Source organism: Heterodontus francisci, chromosome 18, assembly GCF_036365525.1.
Source record: "Heterodontus francisci isolate sHetFra1 chromosome 18, sHetFra1.hap1, whole genome shotgun sequence".
Taxonomy (NCBI): domain Eukaryota; kingdom Metazoa; phylum Chordata; class Chondrichthyes; order Heterodontiformes; family Heterodontidae; genus Heterodontus; species Heterodontus francisci.
Window position 1 is genome coordinate 43,729,244 of NC_090388.1, and position 25,277 is coordinate 43,754,520.

General features: G+C 41.0%; 2 protein-coding genes across 3 annotated transcripts; both read left to right on the forward strand.

Annotated features, from left to right (window-relative positions):
• Positions 1-2,149: 2,149 nt before the first annotated feature.
• LOC137379581 (parathyroid hormone-related protein-like) lies at positions 2,150-8,618 on the forward strand. 2 transcript variants are annotated; one of them, XM_068050614.1, is made up of 5 exons: positions 2,150-2,365; positions 2,922-2,994; positions 3,157-3,278; positions 4,056-4,561; positions 7,735-8,618. In XM_068050614.1, the coding sequence occupies exons 3-4, from the start codon at positions 3,172-3,174 to the stop codon at positions 4,531-4,533; spliced, it is 585 nt and encodes a 194-aa protein (XP_067906715.1). In that variant the 5' UTR covers positions 2,150-2,365; positions 2,922-2,994; positions 3,157-3,171; the 3' UTR covers positions 4,534-4,561; positions 7,735-8,618. The 2 variants fall into 2 exon arrangements, with proteins under 2 accessions (XP_067906715.1, XP_067906716.1); XM_068050615.1 differs by having other exon boundaries at positions 2,150-2,305.
• An 11,849-nt stretch (positions 8,619-20,467) lies between these two features.
• On the forward strand, positions 20,468-21,421 carry LOC137379347 (galanin receptor 2b). Its single transcript, XM_068050054.1, has one exon. It carries the CDS (start codon positions 20,468-20,470, stop codon positions 21,419-21,421), a length of 954 nt encoding a protein of 317 aa, XP_067906155.1.
• The last annotated feature ends 3,856 nt before the right edge of the window (positions 21,422-25,277 follow it).

Genomic DNA, 25,277 nt, shown 5'->3' on the forward strand with positions numbered 1-25,277 from the left:
TTTCATATCGACTTAAATGCAGTGCTCGTGCTATTGGCTCACAATGTGCGGGTCTCGTGCAACTGGCTACAATACCAATGCGTATATTCCAAGAAAACCATGCTTAGCAAACCCGGCCGAGTTTGCTTTGGGGAAGCCGTCAGCTGTAGAAAACATGCATGTTGGGAAGCACCAGCACGAGCACGGATCTTATGCAATATAAAATGAGAATGTAGAATAGTTTAGACGACATATCAGGTTCCCCCAGGACTGCCTAAGAATACTGCCGTCTTGAATCTATACTCCAGTCGCCTCGCTGTTTTCTCTCTGTTTCTCTCTGAACTGGTAGCAAAGCGTATTCCATTAAGGGTGGGGGTCGAGGGCTTCTGTTCCGAGGAGCCATCGCAAATTGGCTACTGCATTGAGCAACAAAATACGTCATGATATCATCACAGATAATGCCACCAGTGCCATTTCGAAACCCCTTGAATCACGCGCCGCCACCAATGTAATACTGGCTAAAGTTAGATAGAAAGCATAACGCTAAGAGCAACGGAAAATAGCAGCGGGTTGTAGGATACCCAGGCATGGGAACTGCCACCCGAAAATCAAGAGAAAAGTGTCTTCAGTTGGGTGATCCCAGCTGTTAACTGATTATGTAATTATTGGCTTCAAACTGGTAGCACAATATGCCATAATAAAAACAAGAAATGCTGGAAATACTCGGCAGGTCTGGCAGCATCTATGGAGAGAGAAGCAGAGTTAACGTTTCAGGTCTGTGATCCTTCTTCACAATATGCCTACAGGCTTCACTCACATCACTCTGGAGATTGATTCAATTGGGAAAGTCCATTGTGATGCAAACCGTACATGATTTATTTTGGATGGAATGGGTTCCATGGGGCCAAGACCCTTCCCTCGCTCCATATTTTCTCATGTTCTCGCTTTTGGCGAAGTTTGGGGTTGGTATGGCAGATTAATTGTATCCTTGAAATTTAGTGTGGGAGCGTCGTTTCTGTGCCAGCCGAAGAGCAAGTCCATGAGAAAGGCCAAATAGCAATAATTAATCGCACTGTAATATGTCCGGCATAAGTAACAAAAAATAAAAACGGGGTTTAAAGCTTTCTTTTTATTGTCATCCTTGGTATATTCATAAAGGTTTTTTTACGTTTTCTGTGGCGATTACTCTACGCTGCAATAATGAAGAAACGCTAATGTCCACATCGAAAGTAACAGCTTTGTTATTTCGTGCCCTCGAGAATCGTCAGAAAACTTTAATACATCCACTTTCATCAAAGTCCCATGGACTATTTTGCAATGCAATTTTCTGAGTTTTAAAACCAATTCTGTTTTAATTTTCCCGAAAAGGAATACAATCTGGTAATCACCATGGACAGCTCTCAGCGTTACGCAATTTGCTGCAAAATCGAAGCGTTTATGGTATTTCCACTGTGCTTTTAGTATCTGACTGGACCAGAACTTTGTCCCTATGTTCCACTAGAGGCTGCTTAGCACTTGATTTGTACTCTCTGTCTATGCTTTTAGATGCGTAAGGTAGATTCATACATGTAGGTAAAAGTTAGGCTAGGACACAATTTGGAACTTCTGTGGAAGATTACTGTTTCCCTCATATACGAGCAACATCACTTCAAAATGCTTATATACTGAAATTATGTTATCCCGCATCAAAACGTGTCTCATTTATTGTTTTTATTTATGAAACGATTGTCTATAAAAGGTTTATCGAATAGTGTTACACTCAATGTGAATGAATTCGGTTACTAGATGTAACTTTATTTTCACTTATTTTGTGTCAAAGTAAGACTTATTCATCAAAGGCACAGTCAGTATAACAATGAGGAGGAGGCTTGTAGTGTATATGGTTTTCTCCCCAGTAACCCCCACGGAGACAAGATCTGCTGACAGAGATGATTGCTGACGCCAATCCGGCTCCATATACTGAGATCTGTAATAAAGTGTTTTTAACTTTCTTCATACCATTGCCAATTTTTTGTTCCCTTTAATGATTGACCATATTTGTTCCAGTTGAATGGTTTTGGATAAGTGTTCGGATGTGTTGATGATCATCAAACCGGCGATGACTTGTTCAAACGCAGATTAACGCGACGTGATGTCAGAGAAAAGGTGCTTATCAAGGCCAGGTCTCAGCGTCCCGCACAAAGATTCTAAAACGCTAGGCAGCATCGGTGCGTGAGCATGCATGGCATATGCAAGAACTAAAATCGTTTACTTTTTGTAATAGCTTTTAAACTTGTTCGGTGAAGAACCCGTTTAAGAAAGAAAATTTGAACATCATAAAGCAATCGTAAGCTGTCCAATCTTCAATACTGAATTCCGCTACAATAGGTTCTCTGTCATTGTATTGGTGAGTGTTGAGCGGGGAAATGTTCACCAGATTCCATTTCCTAGCATCAGTTCTGTCAGGTCAGACCTTGTCTAGGAGCTTCTGTAGTGCACATACGTGAGCTGTATGACTGATACAAACGTCGAAGAATTGACGAATGTTCTTCTCGATAAAGTGCAAACTATTATATCAGAACATCATATTCCCATTAATTGTCTTTAACCGTCTAGAGGTTTGATAATGAACACACTTGTTTTGAGGCTTTGTGAAATAGCCCCCAGAATTTAAAACAAGTCGGAACAAAAAAAAAGTGAAATATTTTAAAGTTCCTTTTCAACGTGACTGGGTCCGATGAAGGGTGAATGGGGATACTGTGTCTTTGATTAGCGAGTTTAAATTCTGAGCACTGCTCTGCGCCTCCCTGGTCTAGCAGCGGCTCCGCGAGCTCCAACCAGAGTGCACGCTGCCGTTTCTTCTATTCCACGCGATCCTGCAGAAATAGCATGTTTTTTAAAAAAGACTCCTTAGCACGACTGGATAAAGCTTAATTCATTTACCTTTCTGTTTCGTTCTACAGAGCACCTTAAGACGACCAGTGTTTTGGAAAGACTTAGATTCAATCATACTTCGAAAGAACTGACTGCCCAGAAGTAAGTGAGAGAAGGGGGATCAATTTACATGTACACTGGAATCCTGTTTTATAATTTTCACACAGTTTTGAGTCAGCTTTGTGGAAAGAGTTCTGAGTGTAAAGGCTGAGTGGGGATTCTATCATGCACTGAATTCTGACTCGTGAATTCTCGTGTTCGCAGGTTAAGCGAAGTGAGATGGCGAACACAAGGAGATTGTTTGACCAGCTAAGCTTTGCAATATTTCTCCTGTGTTGTTCAATGCCCACATATGGAAAGCCAGTGGATGAAATCTCCATTATACAGTAAGTTTTTTTTTATTGTGATGTTCCTATTAACTGCATATTAACAGAGACTGAGCATAATGTCTGTTTTATACTGTAGAGTGAATGCTGCATATAACGCATTCAAATGTTTCCCAATGTGGTGCATGAGACGGAATATAGTTTTCTTTTTAAACCGCACCTAGTTCAATACAGAAATAGTTCTAATTATTTGTTAAAGTATGACAGGTGATTTGGATGTTCATTTTCATCAGTTTTAAAACGAAGGGTGTTCGGATCGCGGAAACAGAGGTGGTTTAATAAAACTACAGAAATGACCAAGTGAAGCATTGCGCTGCCAAAGCTTTGGATCAGTAATTGATCCAGGTTAAGGATTTTAATCCAGCGCCCTGTCGTCTCGATAGAAGATTCTGTTGCGATAAGCTTGCGATCCAGCTGCAAACGTTGTTCAATTGATTCAGGATCAAGTGCGCGCTGAATTTACGACCATATGAAGACGTTTGGGTCAAGGTTTTGCGTTAGATGCCCTGTTATATTTTACAGTCGAGACCTTGACATGAACTTGCCTTAAAATAGTTCATAATGAAAACAAATCGTATTAAAATTTTGACTTTAAAATTACTCCAGCGCAGTAGGTTCGGTTGGAATGCAGTTTGAATAATACCGCTTTCCTGTTACGGTCGATTGGAATTTAATGGCTGTGTTTTGATGTGGTTAGAACTGGTTTGAACTGTGCTTGAGCCTGTGCCGAGCTGTCTAATCTAAAATAATAAAAAATCTCGTGTCTGTGTTTTGTAGGAAGAGGTCTGTCTCGGAGCACCAGTTCATGCATGACAAGAGCAGGTCTATCCAGGAGCTGCAGAGGCGGATCTGGCTGCACAACGTAATGGGCGAGCTGCACACAGCTGAGGGCCGGGGAATGGCTCACTCACAGCCGTCTCGCAACCCCAAACACCCGGCGACGTGGCCGGACTCGGGGGACCTGGCCGTGCTTCTCATCAAACTCGCAGCCAACAGCAGCAACAACGAGGGCACCAAGACTCCGCTGGAACAGCTACAAGAGACCAACAAGCCCGGTCCTTTCAAATACCAGAACGCAAAGAAGAATGGCAAGAGGAAGAAGCAAGGGAAAAACAACAAGCGCAAAGCGCAGAGAGGTCGGGAGGAGAAGAGCAGAAGGCACACACGCTCTGCGGGTTCCGAAGTTAGGGATCCCGGCAGCGGATCCGACTCGGAGCCGCTCCCCACTGCCGCCTATGGACGGTTGTGGCACTAAAGGGCCAACTTGTAAAATACACCCTTAGGTAATTACATAATGCTGTCCCAGTCGATTCTCTCAGACTTGCTATAAAGGTCAAAAGGCGAGTGGTAGTGCAGATAATACCCGATACCGGCAAATTGCGGCTGTGATGTACAGTCAGCAAAACCTGGCTGCACCCAGGTACAACGAGCACAGGGCAGTCTATATTCAAGTGCATGGAGGTATGTTCGCACCTGCATTCCCCAGACAGTAACTTTTAACGTAAGCTGAGAACAGGCACGTAGCATTAAAATAGATCCATTCAAACTATTAAATGGATAATTGTGAAATGCATCTTTGCACCAGGGTGCAGTTATATCGCATCCATGGCAAAATTCCAAGCAGTGTCGTACTTAGTGTCAGATCAGCACCCAAACTACACGGATACTTTCTTGATTTTCACATTACGCTGACGTGAAAGTGGCGGCATAACTGCAGACTCAGATTGGTTTTGCTTTAAGTCAATGAACAAAATACTTAAAAAGTGAAAACTTTTCATTAATTATAGCCAGAGGCTGTAACATGTTGGAACCTAATCGACTTTGTACAACATAATCCTTTGTAAAATGTCTTACGGTTGCACTGATGCTATCATTTTTGTGTGCAGTTTGATTGTGAATCAGCACAAGTTAGGATCAAATCTAAAGATAAGAGGTGCTAGACCCCTCCAAAAATCAATTTTGCAACGACTGGGCTTGTCACTGTATGGAGTATAATTTCCGGATGCACCTGGCTGGTTTAAAAGCAGCTCAGATGGATCGCATCTCCTCTGCACTTGTAAAACTTGGTGTGCAGTGAATGTTGCATGTTTTGAGAAAAGGGACACTACAGCCCAGTCTCCCGAAGTTAAAAGGGTGCAGGAGGAGAAGAGCTCTGTGCAAACATTCGCAAAACAACCGCTTACATTTATTTAACAAGGCCTTTAACGTAGGGAAACGTCCCAAAGCACGTCACAGAAACCTAGTCATTGAGCTAAAGAAGGAAACATTAGGAGGGGGACTAAAAGCTTGGTCAAAATGGTGGATTTTAAGGAGGGTCTTAAAGGAGATGAGAGAGGTGGAGAGGTTTAGGAAGAGAATTCCAGAATTGAGACCAAGGCATCTGAAGGCATGAGTGTGCAGAATTCTTGGATGGTTGTAGGGCTGCAGGAGATTACAGAGAAGGGAGGAGTGACACCCTAGCAGGCACCATCCGATTCACAACCACTTTCAGTCCATGCGTATGAAAGCTGTTATTTGCATATTACAAGTACCATATCTTGAGTTGACACTACAACTTTAGTGTTACTGCAAAATAAGTTTCATAAAAAGTAAAATATAAAGTTGCTGTATAAATCCATAGTCCTAACCCATCATTAACTGCAGATGGAAGTGGAGTGGAGACTTTTCGGAGGAGACAGTCGCGTATGGCTTGGGCTTGAGACGGCATGGAGTGTAACTCCGGCATGATGTCAAATCACATTTAATCACATCTCCACAGGACAGCTTGAACTTCCTGGATACTTGTTAAAACCAACAGGAGTTAATTTAAACATTTAGACAGTGTAAAACTGATATAGCAACTACAGAGTAAACCAGGCAGTGTAAATAGTGTACTGCCTGTATTTCTGGTACAGTATAACAGCAACTCGCATTTATATAGCGCCTTTAAGGTAATAAAATGACCCAAAGCGCTTCATTGGAGTGTTATAAAGCAAAGTTTTACAGCAAGCCACATAAGGCAATATTAGGGCGGATGGTCAAAAGCTTGTTTAAAGAGATAGGTTTTATGAAGTGCCATAAAGGAAGAAAGAGAGGTTTAGAGGGAATTCCAGAGCTGAGGGCCTAGGCAGCTGAAGGGGTACACCGATGAACTCACTCTCACATGACCTGTAGAATCCAGCCTCTCAAACTGGTAAATTGCCCCTAGTGTAGGTAGGTGGTAGGGAATATGGGATTACTGTAGGGTTAGTATAAATGGGTGGTTGTTGGTAGGCACAGACTCGGTGGGCCGAAGGGCCTGTTTCAGTGCTGTATTACTAAAAAATATATATAAAAACAAGAAATGCTGGAACCACTCAGCAGGTCTGGCAGCATCTGTGGAAAGAGAAGCAGAGTTAACGTTTCGGGTCAGTGACCCTTCTTCGGAACTGACCCAAAACGTTAACTCTGCTTCTCTTTCCACAGATGTTGCCAGACCTGCTGAGTGGTTCCAGCATTTCTTGTTTTTATTCCAGATTTCCAGCATCCGCAGTATTTTGCTTTTAGTACAAATTTTTATTATCTGTTTTCACATAACTGCCCTGATTTACTTTAAATGTTGCTGTAATAACATTTCCTAGTCACAGATTCATAATTTTATAGGTATTAGGTTGATATTCAGTAAAGTCCAATATGAGAAATATCCAACAATCAACTCAGAAGTTATCAAATATTTTCCAGCGCCCCTCTTTCACATTACAGTCGAATACTATGGAAACTGTTTCAAGCAATTTATCTAATGACCTGTTTGATTTGCAAGAACGACAAAATATCCAATAAATTAGTACTTTTTCTATATTTTGTTCGATTTTGAGATTCTGCCTCTCAAGGTGAAGGACAATTTTTAACATTTAATGGTCAAAAGATATCCTCTTTAAGTAACCTTGCCAACGAGTGGACAATTTTTATACCTTGGACTGGTCCAATGAGAACTGGAATAAATTTGAAGGAACACATTTAACTTGATACGTAGCTGAGTGAGGAGAGAAAGATACTTTCACTCCTATCTGTCTAGCTTATAAGTGTTCTAGCCTACTGCACCAGCCAGCTCCCACACGGAGGATTCAAAGTACAGGCCAATAAACGTTCTATTCATGTAAGCAGTATAGCAGAGTTACGAGCTTGAGAGTAACATGGATTAGGTCTAGGAATCAGCAGCTCGATATTGCACCTGACCATGGAATACACAGCAAATTGTGTGCATGCAAACATACATGGCTGAAGCCATTTCCTGTCGGTGCAAAATGTGTAGTATAACTAGTCTATTAGAAGGCAGTCTACCTGGCTATTTGGTATTTTCACAGGGATTCCCAATTAAAGTTCTACTTGTTACAAAGTTATCAACGTAATTGTTCATTGATCATATTTTAATGGAGCGTTGCGGGTTTTGTTTGTTTAAAATACAAAGTGACGACCTAATTTTCCTTTTTTTTTGCAGGCAGGTCTGTTTTTCAGGAGAGACCGAAAAATATTTTGCAGTATTCTGTATTTGTGATCATAATTAAACTATTAAACATATTTATTGATTGTAAATATAAAAACACACGAGAATAAAAACGTGAGTGTACACTATAGAACTGTACATTGGTCATTCTAAATATTTGGCAATCCATGATTAATGTCCCATTCCGTAATTTATTTGTTAAGTCATCTATTTATTTGAATTGTGTATCTTGGTGCTGCTAACTTTATATATATAAATATTGTAAATATATGCACTTTAGAGTTCAAGTAATGTTGTTACGTGACCTATAATAAAGTGTTTTCGTGGTTCCTTGAATTGGAAAAGGAAGTAGTGCTCTTTAATAACACGAATTATGCACGTTACTGAGGCATCTGGCTAAATTCATAAAACAGTTGATAGAACAGTAACAGTTATTTGGCAAAAGCCCCGCAATGCCTCACAGTGCCCTGAGTTATAATGCGTTCTTCTTGTGAGCAAACGGAAATTAGAGAAATAATAATAGTGAGTAATACTATCGGTCTCAAGCCAAGATGACTTAAAAGGCATAGGAGTTAGCGTAATAGCTTTTAGAAGAATCGTGGGCACACCTGCTTAGTCAGGAATGCTTTGTAAGTCTACCTAGAGATGTTTGCTAACGAAAAATGCTAACTTTTGAACTTTGGATTTTAGTTTGAAGAAATGAACGTTGGTTTTGCAACAAGAACGTGACTGAAGGGAAATTTATATTTAAATGTAAAGTCTAGTTGTCATAAAAACTCATCTCCAGAATAACATTTTTATGATTAAGGTAGCTGGTAACTTTGGATCACTTTTATTCAGGTCTGGTCCTTGAAGCAACACTGGCACACAACTCGTTTCTGTAAGGCTGAAGCACATCAAAGAATCAGTATGATTTGCAATAAACCTGCATGCTGGTTTATTAAGCACTCTGATCTGAAACCGTTGCAAGAATTGCAGATAAAAATGTTGATGTGCTCGAATTTCCAGAAAGCTTCTCTTTCCGTGTGCCAGTGGAGGGCAGCACGGACCCGAGGTTCACTCGAGGAAAAGCCGAAATTAATTTCCTCATTAAAACAACCAGGGCAAATTCAAATGGGTTCAATCGCAGCTTTGAACGATGATATGAATTAAACACATCTCTTGTTAGCGTATTATCAAAAAAGAGTCAACTTGGAGGGAAACACATTAAGCTCCAGCCTGTTCAGTGAGTGGTATCTAATCATCTAAACTAGCGATTTTATATTAAATTTTGGTTCCTATTTTTCTAAGTTGCTATACGATACACCCATCTCCCGCTCTTGTTCCTGAAAACCTCCTTATTTAACAGACGAAAGCAGCATGTACCTTTGTTTCGAGACGAATAGCAATACACAAATAGTAAGCACACAATTAAACAAATACGGAAAGTACAATAAAGATCAACGCACATACTATGAGACCGCCTAGATTATTATTCTTTGATTGGGTAGATAAGACTAAATGTAAAATTACTTTTCTTATTTTAGAATTCGATTTGTTTTGTATTACAATAAGTATTTGTTGAGTTTATTGCAGCGCGTCTCTCAAGCAAGAAGTAAATCTCAACATTTTTATTTTGAACGAGTAGCATTTTTGTCCTGTGCCAGACATCCACTTCTAAGTCTTTAGATGCCAAAACCAATATTGCTATTAATGGCGAAAACCTTCCCTAAGCTTCAAATGAAGCCTGAGGGGAAGACTGACTCCTATACGTTTGCATTTGTACTATAGCGGCCCCAATTGGTCTATGACGCAACCATTTTTAATTCAATTCCATATCCATATTTTTAGATCTGATGGCGATAATTCCTGAGTCGTCTCTGAGCAAGGAGTTATGTAAAGGTTCAGTCTTTAGATTCCATGATAACGTTCTAATGCAAAAACTAATTTCACAAGTAAACTAGCAAGATAAATAAAAACAGATTGTAAAAGTTTCTACAGGTATGTAAAAAGGAAGAGATTGGCGAATGTAAACGTGGGTCCCTTACAGGCAAAGACAGGATAAATTCTAATGGGAAATAAGGAAATCAAACAAATACTTTATATCTGTCTTCACCTTAGAAGACACAAAAAGCATTCCTGAAATACTGGGTCTAGTGAGAATGAGGAACTTAAAGAAATTAGTTCTTTGGGCCTCCTTATCTCGAGAGACAATGGATACGCGCCTGGAGGTGGTCAGTGGTTTGTGAAGCAGCGCCTGGAGTGGCTATAAAGGCCAATTCTGGAGTGACAGGCTCTTCCACAGGTGCTGCAGAGAAATTTGTTTGTTGGGGCTGTTGCACAGTTGGCTCTCCCCTTGCGCCTCTGTCTTTTTTCCTGCCAACTACTAAGTCTCTTCGACTCGCCACAATTTAGCCCTGTCTTTATGGCTGCCCGCCAGCTCTGGCGAACGCTGGCAACTGACTCCCACGACTTGTGATCAATGTCACACGATTTCATGCATGTCAATTAGTATTCCTAAAGAAATAGCACTGGAGAAATAAATAGAACTAAAAACTAACAAATACATTGGACCTAATGACCTACATTCCAGGGTTTTAAAAGAGGTGGTGTCATAGATTTGTTAATGGGCAGAAAACAGAGTAAGAATAAAGAGTCATTTTTGGGTTGGCACACTGTAACTACAAGGATCAGTATTTGGCTCTCAGCTATCAATGTCTTAGAGTCAGAACAGAAGGAGGCCATTTGGCCCTTCGAGTCATGCCAGCGCTCCACAGAGATATGCAGTCAGTCCCATTCTCCAGCTCGATCCCCATAGCCCTGCAAGTCTATTTCTCTCATGAAGGGACCGAGTGTGATGTATCTGAGTTTTCTAATGATACAAATTTAGGTGGGAAAGAATGCTGTGAGGAGGATGTGAAGAGGCTGCAAAGGGATATAGACAGGTTAAGCAAGTGGGGAAAAAGGTGGCAAATGTAATATAATGTGGGGAAGTATGAAATTATCCACTTTGGTAGGAAAATAGGAAAGCAGAATATTTTTTAAATGGTGAGAGACTGGGAAATGTTGGCATTTAGAGGGATTTGGGTACCTGAACACAAATGATAGAAAGTTAACATTCAGGTATGGCAAGCGATTAGGAAAACAAATGGTGTGTTAGTCTTTTTTACAAAGGAATTGGAGTACAAAAGTATAGAAGTCTTATTGCAATCATATACAGCCTTGTTCAGATCACACCTGGAGTAATGTGTACAATTTTGGTTTCCTTACCTAATGTTATGAATATTGGACCTTGTAACATGATTATGTTTTAAAAATTGTGATTTAAAAAAAAATTCAATAGAGTCCGGAAGGCCTGGTGACCTCACCTCCACTCTGCGAAAGGACAAGACTGAAGTCTTGGTTATCAGGTCTACAGAGAACACAGATCAAAGACTTTCTTTTGAAAAACAGAGACTGTAGGGCTAATACCTGAGTTTGGGACTTCTAAGCGCAAAGGATTCACCATCAAAAGGGTCTGTGTAAAGTACAAGTGTGGTGTGAGGTTTTCGAGTGTTTTAATAAATTAAAAGAAAACTTTCTTTGCAATTTGGTGTTTCAACTACTTACAAAGTACTATTCAGTTGATTGGGGATTTCTTTTAGTCTAGTTGTTATAATATAAGTCTTAAAATATAAAATCTTGTTGTGTAATTGTTACAAGTTGCAACCCAGAGGGTTGTAGATGCTCCATCATTGAATACATTTAAGACAGGGATAGACAAATTTTTGGTCTTTCATGGAATCAAGGGATATGCCGAGCAGGTGGGAAAGTGGAGTTGAAGCTAAGATCAGTCATGCTTGTGTTGAATAGCGGAGCAGGCACGATGGGCCATATGGTCAACTCCTGCTCCTATTTCTTGTGTTCTTGTCATTCTTGAAATTGGTCTGGGGGGTTCATTTTTTATTTGTTCATGGAATGTGGGCATCACTGGCTAGGCCAGCATTTATTGTCCATCCCTAATTGCCATTGAGAAGGTGGTGGTGAGCTGTCTTCATGAACCGCTCCTTGGGTTGCAGGTACACCCACAGTGCTGTTAGAAATGGAGTTCCATGATTTTCACCTAGCGACAGTAAAGGAACAGCGATATAGTTCCAAGTCAGGATGGTGTTTGACTTGGAGGGGAACTTGCAGGCGGTGGTGTTCCCATGCATCTGCTGCCCTTGTCCTTCTAGTTGGTAGAGGTTGCAGGTTTGGAAGGTGCTGTCGAAGGAAATTCGGTGAGTTGCTGCAGTGCACCTTGTAGATGGTACACACTGCTGCCACTGTACATCAGTGGTGAAGGGAGTGAATGTTGAAGGTGGTGGATGGGTTGCCAATCAAGCAGGCTGTTTTGTCCTGGATGGTGTCGAGCTTCTTGAGTGTTGTGGGAGCTGCATGCATCCAGGCAAGTGGAGAGTATTCCATCACACTCCTGACTTGGGCCTTGTAGATGGTGGACAGACAGTGAGGAGACAGGAGGTGAGTTACTCACCACAGGATTCCCAGCCACTGTAACCACAGTGTTTATGTGGTTTGTCCAGTTCCATTTCTGGTCAACGGTAACCCCCAGAATGTTGATAATGGGGGATTCCATGATGGTAATGCCATTGAATAGCAAGGGGAGATGGTTATATTCTCTCTTGTTTGAGATGGTCATTGCCTGCCACTTGTGTAGCGCGAATATTACTTGCCACATATCAGCCCAAGCCTGAATGTTGTCCAGGTCTTGCTGCATCTGGACAGTGGCTGCTTCAGTATCTGAGGAGTTGTGAATGGTCCAGAACATTGTTCAATCATCAGTGAACACCCCACTTCTGCCCTTATGATAGAGGGAAGGTCATTGATGAAGCAGCTGAAGATGGTTGAGCCTAGGACACCACCCTGCGGAATTCCTACAGTGATGTCCTGGGACTGATTGATCTCCAACAACCACAACCATCTTCCTTTGTGCTAGTTATTACTCCAACCAGCGTAGAGTTTTCCTCCTGATTCCCATTGACTCCAGTTTTGCTGGGGCTCCTTGATGCCATACTTAGTCAAATGCTGCCTTGGCATCATTGGCAGTCACTCAGGCCTCACCTCTCGAGTTCAGCTGTTTTGTGCATGTTTGGACAAAGGCTGTAACGAGGTCAGAAGCTGAGTGACCCTGGCAGAACCCAAACTGAACATCAGTGAGCAGGTTATTGCTGAGCAAGTGCCATTTGATAGCACTGTCAATGACTCCCTTCCATCACTTTGCTGATGATCAAGAGTAGACTGATAGGGCAGTAATTGGCTGGATAGGATTTGTCCCGCTTTTTGTGTACAGGACATATCTCATTTTTTTCATGTTAATGATCTCACTGAGGTTCTAACTCCTCCTAAGAACTCTTCATTCTCTTCTTTGCTGCAATGCTTAAGGAAGGCACCAGAGGCATGCCTACAGGCATCAACATTAGGTTCTGTTCAAGGAAGCTGTTCAATCTCTCCAGACTGCATGCCTCCACCAAAGTCAAAGAGGCATGCTCATGACTATGCCCTAGCTGCCCACAACAAGGAAGACATCCAGAGTATGGTAAACAAATTCTCAAGTGCTTGCGAAAAACTTTAGTCTCCAAATCTGTGTCTCCAAGACCAAGGTCATGTTTCAGCCATCACCTGGTACACACTATGCAGCATCAGACATAACTGTTGATGGAACCAGTCTCAAGGCTGTAGAAAAATGTTCATACCTTGGTAGTGTGCTCTCTAGGGATGCCACTATTGATGAAGACATCCATGCATGCACGCAGAAAGCAAGCTCTGCCGATAGCTGATTCCACGATCATGTCTGGAAGTAGCATGACATTAAGGTGAAGACTAAAACTCTTCCAGGTCATTGTCCTTACCATTCTGCTGTATGGCACAGAATCCTGAATCTGCTATAGGCTTCATATCAAAGCTCTGGAATGCTTCAACCGAAGACGCCTGAGGTCTATCATGAGAATTCAATAGTAGAACAAAATCACAAACAACAAAGGTCCTCCATCATGCTGGGCTCAACAGCATGGAGCCCATTCTCCAGAAAATTCAACTTAGATGGGCAAGCCATTTTTCCCACATGGATGATTACAGGTCCCTAAGCAGATCTTCTTTGGGGAACTGTCTCAGAGCAAACAACAAGATGGTCAGTACAAATGATATAAGGACACCCTAAAAAACAGCCCTACAAACTTCTGCATTGCAGACCACCTCTCTTGGGAAAACACTGCAGCTGACCGGCCCATGTGGAGCACTGAAATTTTGTTCAGCATGTTTCGAGGACCATCTAGGCCAAACTCACAACATCTGATGTGCCCAGAGGAAGGCCAGAGGTGGCGCAGCTACAGAAGGTCCACCTAGCACCAACTATAACAATATGGCGTGCCAGTTCTGTGGACATTCATGCTGATCCCACATTGGACTCCTCAGTCTTGAGGAGACTCACAGAAGATGATGAAATCATTTACAGCTTGGACATACTCTAACAAAGAGTCTACCATGATGACAACCTAAAAAATGATATACTTGCCTTAGAGGGGGTGCAATATAGGCTCACTAAACTCATTCCTACGAGGAGAGATTATGTAAACTAGGCCTACTTTTCCTGGAGTTACAAGAATGAGAGGTGATCTCACTGAAACATATAAAATTCTTAAGGGGCTTGACAGGGTAGACTCTAGAAGGATGTTGCTCCTGGAAGGGGAGTCTAGAACTAGTGCTCACTGTCCAGAATAAGGGATCAACCGTTTAGGACTGAGATGAGGAGAAATTTCTTCACTCAAAGGGTTGTAAAACTTTGGAAGTCTCTTCCTGAGTATATTCAGGATAGAGATCAGTAAAATTTTGAGTACTAAGGGATTCAAGGGATATGGGGATTGGGCAGAAAAGTGAAGTTGGGATATAGAACCAGACATGATTTTATTGAATGTTGGAGCAGGCTCAAAGTGCAGAATGGCCTACTCCTGCTTTTTCTTATGCTGTTATGACTTAGAAAGTATAGTTTTTCATTGCAAATTGTCAGAGGATAACTGGCTTCAAAAAGTGGTATTTTTTTGTTTGCCAAAGTGCAGAATTGAGGATAACTTTTGGCATGGAGATGCCACACCCTAATGCTTTTCAATAAGATGTTTATCATAGTATCATTTGTAATCAATAAAAAAAAATTACCTAGTAATTCTTTGTGAAGAGAGTGCCCCCTCCAATTCTTAATTCTCCATTGTTGTATTTGTGTGTACAACAGTGGACATGTGTATCGAGACTGGAGTGATCTAAGGTCAATCAAACATTTGTAAAGCTGCCATTAATTAAAATGTTCACTTAAATTTCCAAAATAACCAGAAAACACATTAAAATGATCATTTACAGCTGTGCTTTGCTTATTTGTTTTCTTCCATAGTTAACTACACCCATTGCCCTTTAGTTGGGCCCACACAGATCAAATAATAAATTTAAAACATGTGGTTTAAGCTCAATTAAATAAAATAAAATGATCAACAGTAAAAATGTTGGTTCTCATTCCTTAACCTCTCAATCTAATTCCTGTGGTGAAGAATAACGATATTGTGAAAGACAAACTGAAGGATGATCAGCTTATAAATTAAAACCTATCAATATAAATCAACTTTTTTGGGTTGAAGTAAACCAGTTTCAAAAGCAGCAGTGTGATTTGGGCATTGGTCAAAATCTGAAGCTTGAATTACTGAAGGCAGGAAATGTGACTATCTCTAGCAGATAGTCGCATGACTTTTGGGCTACTCACAAAGTAAACTTTCATTAGAGGTTCTGTTTTCTTTTCTGATTGCTAACAGGTGGTTTTCTTCAATTCAGTGCTCCTTGGAGCCCATCTCCTACAGCAGGATCACTGCTGCCACCAGTTTACTCTGTAACTGTAAGCAGTGCTGGCCATGGGCATTCCATTGAGGTTGTCAATGACTATGCTGAATTTTGGAGGAAGAGGAATTCCTGAGGATGAAGGAGAAGCAGCTGCATTGGTAAGGCAGGCGCCTGACACTGATCCACTTTTAACATGGGAATTAGATCAAACAATCCAAGCACAACAAATTAAAGTTCGGAGTCAACTCTCTTTGCCATCTACTCTTCATCAGGGAGGTAGTCCTCAATTTATGCCATATACTAATCTATTGTTTGATCTGCAGATGACATCCAGCACTGGGATAGCTCTACCACCACAACATTTTAAGGCACTGCTGGTGACGATTGACAAATATGTCAGCTGTCCATACACCACTGTATCAAGTAAGTCACCACAGCCTTGATTGTCAAGAGCAACACTTTGTCATCTTCCCAATAGAAATGAAGGAATAACTGGAGAAGGCCCAGTATTTCTATCGGCTGGCTGCATTCCCAAGAGTGCAGGGCATTGTCACACACCTATGTGTTAACTTTTCTATGTCGTTATCGAAGAACCATGAACATCGCAATCCTTACAGAAACAGTTTATAGCAAAAGGAGACAAATTATAGTCTACTGCTCATCGCTGCAATTTTTAAAAATATATATTTATTTTGTGTCTCAGGTTTCTCTGCCAGAAAACAGACTTTTGGGCTTTGGAATGTTGTGTGTATATTAGGGCATGAACACTTATGCATTCATCGGCAATTCTTTTGCTCACTACTTTCACTGCATTAGCTGGTATATTTTATATGTTAATATGATAAGGTTTACATGCAACTTCAGGATTTTGGTATCTGGTTTATAGTTCAGAAGTTTCTGTTCAAGTAAGCCAGTCCAGTCGAAAAAGTGATTGGTGCCAACCTATATCCTGAAAGACTGTACATTTATTCTTTAATAATTTAGATTCCTGGTAGTTTAATGGGCAGGTAGATAGCCTTATTAAATGGTTGAAAATAAGGAGCCTTTTGATAGTGGAAGAAAGTGGCAAGGGCTTAAAAGAAAGATTTGTGCAGAGTTTTATTGCAGGTGTGTAGCAAAGAATTATAAAAGCAACTTATATAATATGAAAGGCATGTTGAAGTGAAATGGAAATACAAAAATTATAAGCAAAATAAGTTATGTTTCCTTCAGCAAAAACAGTGTATCTGGCTAAATTGCTACATGTGGGCATAGCCAGATGAAGAATAAACCGTTTATTAAGTAATAATCTTAATTCTTAATGTCAGCAGCACTACTGAACTAGCATGGTTATTACAATTTATCATACCAACCTTCCTTACCTCTCTGAGGGAGATTACCAAGTTAATGGAAATTTGTGCTGAGTTACAAGTAGTTTTGTACTTTGGGAGTAGCCTATTAGGGTGAATCAATTTCACAAGAACTCTTACTTGCAGCCATATAAATGTATGTTACACTAGTCTGGTCCTAGCTCCCCAGAATTCACTGGGCTATTAACACTATGGCTTATGAAGTTCTGATTTTAAAAATAAATAAAATGATCCACAATACACCCACACAAAAAATCTGAAATCTCTGTTTGACAGTTAGAAATGGAACGGATAATAACCATATAAAATAAGATTTGAATGTGTAATTACAAAGAGCTTAGCTTTTACAATTCTTTTAAAACAAAAATCAGTCTCTTTTTATTTTCATTCCCTTTTTCCACCAATCTCAATGGAATAATTTGCTCTGATGTCAGAATATTAAAAGCTGACTTTGAAAATAACCACTCTCTTGTTTTGACAGACTCTGCTCCATATGTCTGGTGAATGAAATGAAGAGTAAACAGAGTACTCTGTGCTCATGTTTACTTTTCTGTTCTCCTCCGGTTGATACCTTGTGAAACATGCATGGTACAGCCAGGCATCTGTTATAACACTATCAAAGATGTGCACTATACAACTGAAGAGTACTTTCTGATAAAGCACTCCTAGAATCTGCTCAGGTAGAAAATGTTTGGAAAAACAAACAGTAAATGATATTGAACAGGTGTATACCTTCATCACATAAAAAAATCACTAACATGGATTGTTAGGACATGAGCTTACAAATTGTTTCCTTTGGGCTGTAAACTAGTGATAAGATGGAGGTTATATTATCAAAATCAACACAGCATTGCAAAAAAAAAGTCATACTCTCTCTCTGATAACAGACATCAGCTCAGTTTTCCGGAAATCAAACAGGGAGACAATCTTCTGAATTTAACAGCACATGAATAAAAATTGAGTGAAGTACAAATTGATGTTAAGGGGCTATGATCTTATTAGAGATGCAGGAAAAGGCATGATTATACTGGAGATGCTGTAAAAAATGTGGTGTATTAAATTTATGAAACATTATCACACACATTGAGAATATTTATGTGTGCTACATAGTAATGATTCTTAGCAATTTTAATTGCAATATGAACTATCACAATGAGGCTCAAAAGGAGGGTAAGGAGATTGAATGAACCAATTGATCAAGGGCTAATGATTGAACATAGTTTCTCCTCAATGACTGCAGTGAGCAAACAGTTCTGTCACATGTGCCAGCAGGTTTCACATGTAAGCTGATGACACCCAGCTCTATTTCTCTTACCAGCGCTCTCGACCCCTCCACTGCCTGTGCTATCAGCCTATTAGTCCAACATCCAATCAGGTTGAGCCACAATTCTTTCATGAAATATTGGGAAGCCCAGAATGGTCATCTTCAGCCCCCACAACAAACTCCATACCCTCATCACCCTCTCCATCCTCTCCCTGGTTGAAGCCAACTTTTCACCACCTCAGCATCCTATTTGTCTAAAAACTGAGCTTCTGACCTCATATCATCTCCGTCACAAAGACTGCCTATTTCCACCTTCATAACATTGCAAGTCTCCACCGCTGCATGTCCATCTGCTGCTGAAATCCTCATCCATGCCATTATCACCTCTAGACACAACTATTACAATGCTCCCCTGCTCAGTCTTCCATCCTCCGCCCTCTATAAACTTCAGCTCATCCAGAACTCTGCATCCGAATCCATTTCACATTTCACCTCTGTGCTTGCTGGCCTACATTGGATTCTGCTCCCCTACAATTCCAATTGAAAATTCCCATCCTTGTGTTCAAATCCCCTTTTGACCTCAACCCTCCCTATGTCTGTAACCTCCTCATCTACAACCCTCCAAGAGCTCTGCAATCCTCCAACTCTTGCCTCTGGTGCATCCCCCACTCACTTCACCTCACCACTTGCAACTGTGCCTTAAGCTGTCTAGGCCCTAAGCTCTGGAATTCCCTCCCTAAATCTCACAGCCTCTCTGCTCCTTCAAGATCCTCCTTAAAACCTGCCTCTGTAACCAAACTTTTAGTCATCACTCCTAATATCTCCTTGTGCTCATGCCATTTTTGTCTGATTATGCATCAGTGAAGCACCTTGAGATTTTGTTTACCTTAACGGCACTATAACAGCAAGCTGCTGTTGTTTTCATATCACAGTTAAGCTTAGAACTACTCTAAGCCGTTTCCTCCTGATGATTTCATCAGGATTTACTGCAATAACACCAATAATTTGTTCTTATATAGCATCCTTAAAGTAATAAAATGTCCCAAAGTGCTTATAAAGCAGAATTTAACACCGAACCACATAAGGAGATATTAGGTCAGATGACCAAAAGCTTGCCAAAGAGGCAGGCTTTAAGTAGCATCTTAAAAGAGGAAAGAGTGGTAGAAAGGTGGAAAGGTTTAAGGACAGAGATCCAGAGCTTAGGGCTTGGGCAACTGAAGGCAGGTTCACCAATGATGGAGTAATTAAAATTGGGAATGCTCAAGAAGCTAGAATTGGAGGAGCACAGCTATCTCAGAGGGTTATGAGGCTGGAGGAGATTACAGAGATAGGGAGGGGTGAGACCACAGAGGGATTTGAAAATAAGGATGAGAATTTTAAAATCGAGGCTTTGCTTAACTGGGAGCCAATGTAGGACAGCGAGGACATGGGTGATGGGTGAACAGGACTTGGTGCGAGTTAGGTCAGAGTTTTGGATGACCTCAAGTTTACAGTGGGTAGAACGTGGGAGGCCGACCAGAACTGCATAGGAATAATCAAGTCTAGAGGTAACAACGGCATGGATGAGAATTTCAGCAGCAAATGAGCTGAGGCAGAGGGGGTGTCAGGCAATGCTATGGAGGTGGAAATAGGTTGTCTTAGTGATGGCACAAATATGTGGTCAGAAGATCATCACAAGGTTAAATATGGCACCAAGGCTGCAAACAGTCTGGTTTAGTTTCAGAGGGTTGCCAGGAAGAAGGTGAAATTGGTGATTGGGGAACAGAGTTTGTAATAGAGACCTGGCTTCGGTCTTCCCAATATTGAGTTGGAGGAAATTTTTGCTCAATCAATACTGGATGTCTGACAACTGATAATTTAGACAGTGAAGGTGTCGAGAGCGTTGGTGTTGAGGTAGAACTGGATGTCCTCAGTGTAAACGCCCAAATATTCTAAGTAAATAGAGAAAAGTTAATCATTCACAATAGGATTATTTTCAGAACTAGGATACACGAAGTGACTGTAGCTTCCAAGCTATTTGTTTGGGGATCGAACTGGGCAAAAATGTCGCAGTAAAGTGGCCACGCTTCAATTATTGTGCATTAACACAGTTTGTTTCGGTTTGCAATAATTTGAGTACTGTATTACTTAGTTTTCGACGAGGTCTGATTACGTGAATCGAGACGTCCGACAAATATTCATCCTGCAGAGAACGATCTCCAGGTTTGTAAACCAAGAAACGGGATAACATTATTTGTTACTACCTTTCTGCAGAAGAGCCAGCTACTGTGAACTTCTAATCATGGCCATTCCATATGGGATCATCTTCGCCACCATTTGCAGTGTCATCGTGTTGGTTGGGGTGTTCGCCCATATGCTGGTGTTCTACATCTTCACCAAGTATGTTTCATTCCGTAAAAACCGCTTGGACATCCTATTGGTAAGCATGGCCGTGGCAGATTTCATCTCTCTCCTTCTAGATCCTTTCCTTATCGTGGCTGTTCTGGGATATACATGGCCCTTTGGAAGGACATTCTGCAAAGTGTTTCAGTTCCTCTTGGCGTTCTCTTTGGCCGCCAGCGCTTACTCCCTGTGCGCTGTCTCCATTACCCGGGCCTGGATCATATTGAAACCCCACAGACCCCCTGCAATGACTTTCAGCATGGTCATGTTGGTCTTCGTCTGGGTTTTGAGCCTCTGTGTGACCATACCTCTCCGGATCAATGCCACAACAGGGAGAGGGAATCACAACATCACCCTCTGCGTGTCGGGGTTATACCAGCACAAATACAAGACCATCTTAGCTCAGTTCATCCTTTATTATTTGGTCCCCATGCTGGTGATTGCCTATAACTACGCTCGTCTTGCAGTCTTCCTTCTTAAAAGCCCCATGATGTCTTTGGTCAGTTCCAGAAATACAAGAAGGGCGTCCATTATGATTTTATTTGCCACGGGCTCCTTCTCTGCGTGTTGGCTGCCCAGCTATATCTTAGAGCTCTGCATCTACCTGGGCTCCTGCTATCGTGGGCAGACCTGGGAAATACTCTTTTTCGGCTGCACCGTCCTTAACTATTTCTACCCGTGTGTCAACCCGATCATTTACGTTTTGCTAGCCAAGAGATATCGGAATGAGAAATCGTGCTGGAGCCTGTCTTTTAACACACATAAAGTGCACCCCAAGAACAGCGCGAGAGGTCTAGATGAGAAGATTTTCTCATGCCATCGAACTTACAGACTTCAAAACACATCTACCTGAACTTTTGTCCCCAAATAATACTTAGAGCGGATGCACCAGGCCATTCCTCAGAATTTAAGAGACCGCCATGAAGCACAGGCGCAGTAATATTCTGAAACCTAATTGGGAGGATAGATACGAATGAAAGTTTTTGTCGGGGTACTAAGCAGTTCAGTCCTGCCTGGCACAGAAAATGTAATGGCTGGATCAGCCAAATTGGAATCCGAAGACACAATGTTTAAAATGGATTTGGCATATATTTATTTCCATGTCTGCTAAACACCACATTGAAATGTAACTAAAATAAACGAACGTTTGTACACTATATGTGAGAAAATATTTCGCTGACAAGGAGCCACAAGTTTTGGAAACAGTAAGATGGAGGATAGAGATAATGGCATTTTCTGCTAATTTATTAAAATAAATTGAAATGTAAACGAGCTTTGCGTTACAACATGCAGAAATCTTAAATAAAATCATCTTAAATTATAGCATATATTTTCTGTTTTCTATCTAATTAAACAAAATCACTCTTCGGTTAATGTTTTTAAAACAAATTAATATGGTTCAGAAATAAATCTTTAAAGCTAAACAAATCAATCAGGCATTATGATGGCACAATGATTTGGAGCACCAGTAGATTCATGCACTTGATTCCTCATCTGATTCGTTTACTGGCCTGAGCCCTGCAAAAAAAAGGTTTGTAACAAAAAATAGAAACTTCTTTAAACAAAGACGGGGGCAATCAGAAGGTGAGCCAATCACATCAAACTGCTCTAATCCACCTGCTGGTAGCTGCATATAAAGGAGGACTGTTGGAGAGTTTAAGAACAGGACCTCAGGACCACAGAACTTGCCTGGTTTAGGGTCATTTCAAAATGGCTGCTTTAGAAGAATGTTACTTATTTTGTTGAACTGTGGTCACAATTGTATTTTATTCATCCAATCAGACTTGTGAATCTATCTTCAGTGGGACTCGCCTTCCTACATTACACGCAAGAACACATATAGCTGCTATGGAGCCACAAGATTATAATTCAATCAAATCACAAACTGAGATTAAGCTTTGAGTGAGTTATGAACATCACTAAAACCCTTAATCCTTCCAGGAATGAATGGTAGCATTATTGGCAGCACCAGTTATTTATAAGCCTATATAATAAATATCAAATAGGACTTTAAATATTATGAAGGGCATATTTGAATATTGTCATTGACATTCATTTTCAATAATCCAACAACAAAATGATTAAATAATTAAAGAACACTGCTCAACAAAATGTCACAACTAAATGGAACTTAGTTATAACTAGAATGAGTAAGTGGGTGGAAAATGACCACAGGTGCTTTCCTGAATCGAGCTTCATACCTTCCTGTAAAGAGTTAAGAGGGTGTTAATGCTTTAGACAAAAAATAGGAAGATCATTTTCATCATTACTATCGAATGCAAAATTTCTGAGTGGCTGTAAATTACTATAGACTTTTCATGTGGGCAACCAAAAAGGCTAATAGAATGTAAACCTTTATAAACTAGAAGGCTAGAAAATAATGGGAAGAGCTGAACTCCAGAGGTGAGGTGAGAGTGACTGCCCTTGACAACAAAGCAACATTTGACCAAGTATGACATCAAGGAGCACTAGCAAAACTGAAGTCAATGGGAATCAGGGGGAAATCTCTCTGCTGGTTGGAGTCATACCTAGCAAACAGGAAGATGGTTGTGGTTGTTGGAGGTCAATCACCTCAGCCCCAGGACATCACTGCAAGAGTTCCTCAGGATAGTGTCCTAGGGCCAATCATCTTCAGCTGTTTCATCAATGACCTTCCCTCCATCATGATATCAGAAGTAAGGATGTTCGCTGATGATTGTACAATGTTCAGCACCATTCGCAACTCCTCAGATACTGAAGCAGTCCGTGTTCACATGCAGAGGACCTGGACAACATTCAGGCTTGGGTTAATATGTGGCAAATAATATTTGTGCCACACAAGTGCAGGCAATGACCATCTCTAACAAGGGAGAATCCAACCATCTCCCATAGACATTCAATGGCATTATCATTTCTGAATCCCCCACTATCAACATCCTGGGAGTTACCACTGACTAGAAACTTAACTGGACCAACCACATAAATACTGTGATTACAAGAGCAGGTCAGAGGCTGGGAATTCTGTAGCAAGTAACTCACCTCCTGACTCCCCAGTGCCAGTCCACCATCTACCAGGCACAAAGCAGGAGTGTGATGGAATACTCTCCACTTGCCTGGATGAGTGCAGGTCCAACAACACTCAGGAACCTCAACACCATCCAGGACAAATCAGTCCACTTAATTGACACCTTCAATATTCACTCCATCCACCAGCGATGCACAGTGGCAGCAGTGTGTACCATCTACGAGATGCACTACAAGACTCAGCAAGTCTCCTTCGACAGCACCTGTTATGGCCGACTGCTCAAGACAAAGCATCCAATCAAAATATATGATTCTGATTGCGGTGGGAGAAATGCATTGTCAACTCAGTCCTGCCACTCCACAGATCGCCTAAACTTTCCAAATTAAAGGAAACCACAGCCAACTTGACTATCTATTAACCCCCTGAATGAGGCAAACCAAACCAGGTGTCCTTAGATCAACAAATTAACTGTTTAATTAGAAAACCTAAATTCTTAGACATTATTAAGATATAAACAACATTTCAAATAGCAAAAGTTAGTGTCCTTGCAGATTTATGCTCCTGCCAAAGTGGTATCTTCCAATGTGGAACAGTCCTAGGTTGCCTGAAGTTCTCACAGCCATACAATGGGGGGAAAAAGGTGCTTCAACAGTCGGACAGTCAGTAGTTTAGTTCCAGTTGAAGTGATGCTCTTCTTCCAGCGATGAATTCAGCAATCAACAACTTGCAGACACTTTTCAATGAATCAATTTGGCTTTAGAATTGTTTTGTAGGGTGAAAAAGTGATCAGTCTAAAATTCACCACCTTTCAGTTTAAATTATCAGCGATCTCTGTTAGGTCCATGCTGGTCCAGCTGTCTGTCTGTCTGTCTCAACTAAAAAGCCAGTTCAAAATGTAATTGTAATATTGTATATCCGGTCCTTGTTCTCGGAAAGGCTGTTACCGGGTAACCAGGATGCATTCTTTGAAGCTGGTTGGTTTCCTCTCCCTGTGGTTGTATCCTACGGCAACGAGAATACATTCTTTGACTCACAGTCCCTAGAGCTTGCTGCCTTAAAGCAGTACTGATCTTCTTGCAGCCTTAAAGGCACACTGCATACTTCCTGGAAAAAAAGCTACAGGATCATAACACTTCCGCCCCTGGTAGAATGAAACGCCATTCCTGAAATGCATTTCATTACAATGGGTGAAAAAAAAAATTGAAAAAAAAACACTAACATTTTTTTTCCCACATTTACAGGCATACACTTTTCTCTAAAAATGGTAAGATTACAGCAACAAGTTCCACCAGAACATTTCAGCTTTAAACTTTCAAAAGGTTGTCCCAATTAACCCATTTCAAATTTCCAAGTATTGTCTTCCAGTTTCGTATTTTCCTTCTAAGTGTCCCTATGATCCATCACCTCAGCCAGGTGAACGACACAGCTAGGAGCACTGACCGCTACTGGGTTCACTATTCTCTGAGAAGTTTTTCGATTACCCCTTAACCTATGTGGCATCACTTGATACTGGAAAACCCTGTCCCATGTAACAGAAACTGATTTTTTCTTACCCTGGGGTGTCAAAGGAATTTGACAGTATCCTCCAACACATCTGTTTCTTTAATACACATTGTGTTGCCCACTCTGCCTAGACAGTCCTTTAAATGAGAATTTGCGTAGGAGTCTATGCAAGTTTGAGCCGTCCCACCAGGTTTAGTCATCA

What these genes read in the sequence shown, in the direction of transcription:
- LOC137379581 (XM_068050614.1), top strand. Translation starts at nt 3,172, where the DNA reads ATGGCGAACACAAGGAGATTGTTTGACCAGCTAAGCTTTGCAATATTT. An exon ending in GATGAAATCTCCATTATACA is followed by an intron (nt 3,279 to 4,055) that starts GTAAGTTTTTTT and finishes TGTGTTTTGTAG; the next exon opens with GAAGAGGTCTGTCTCGGAGC.
- LOC137379347 (XM_068050054.1), top strand. Translation starts at nt 20,468, where the DNA reads ATGGCCATTCCATATGGGATCATCTTCGCCACCATTTGCAGTGTCATC.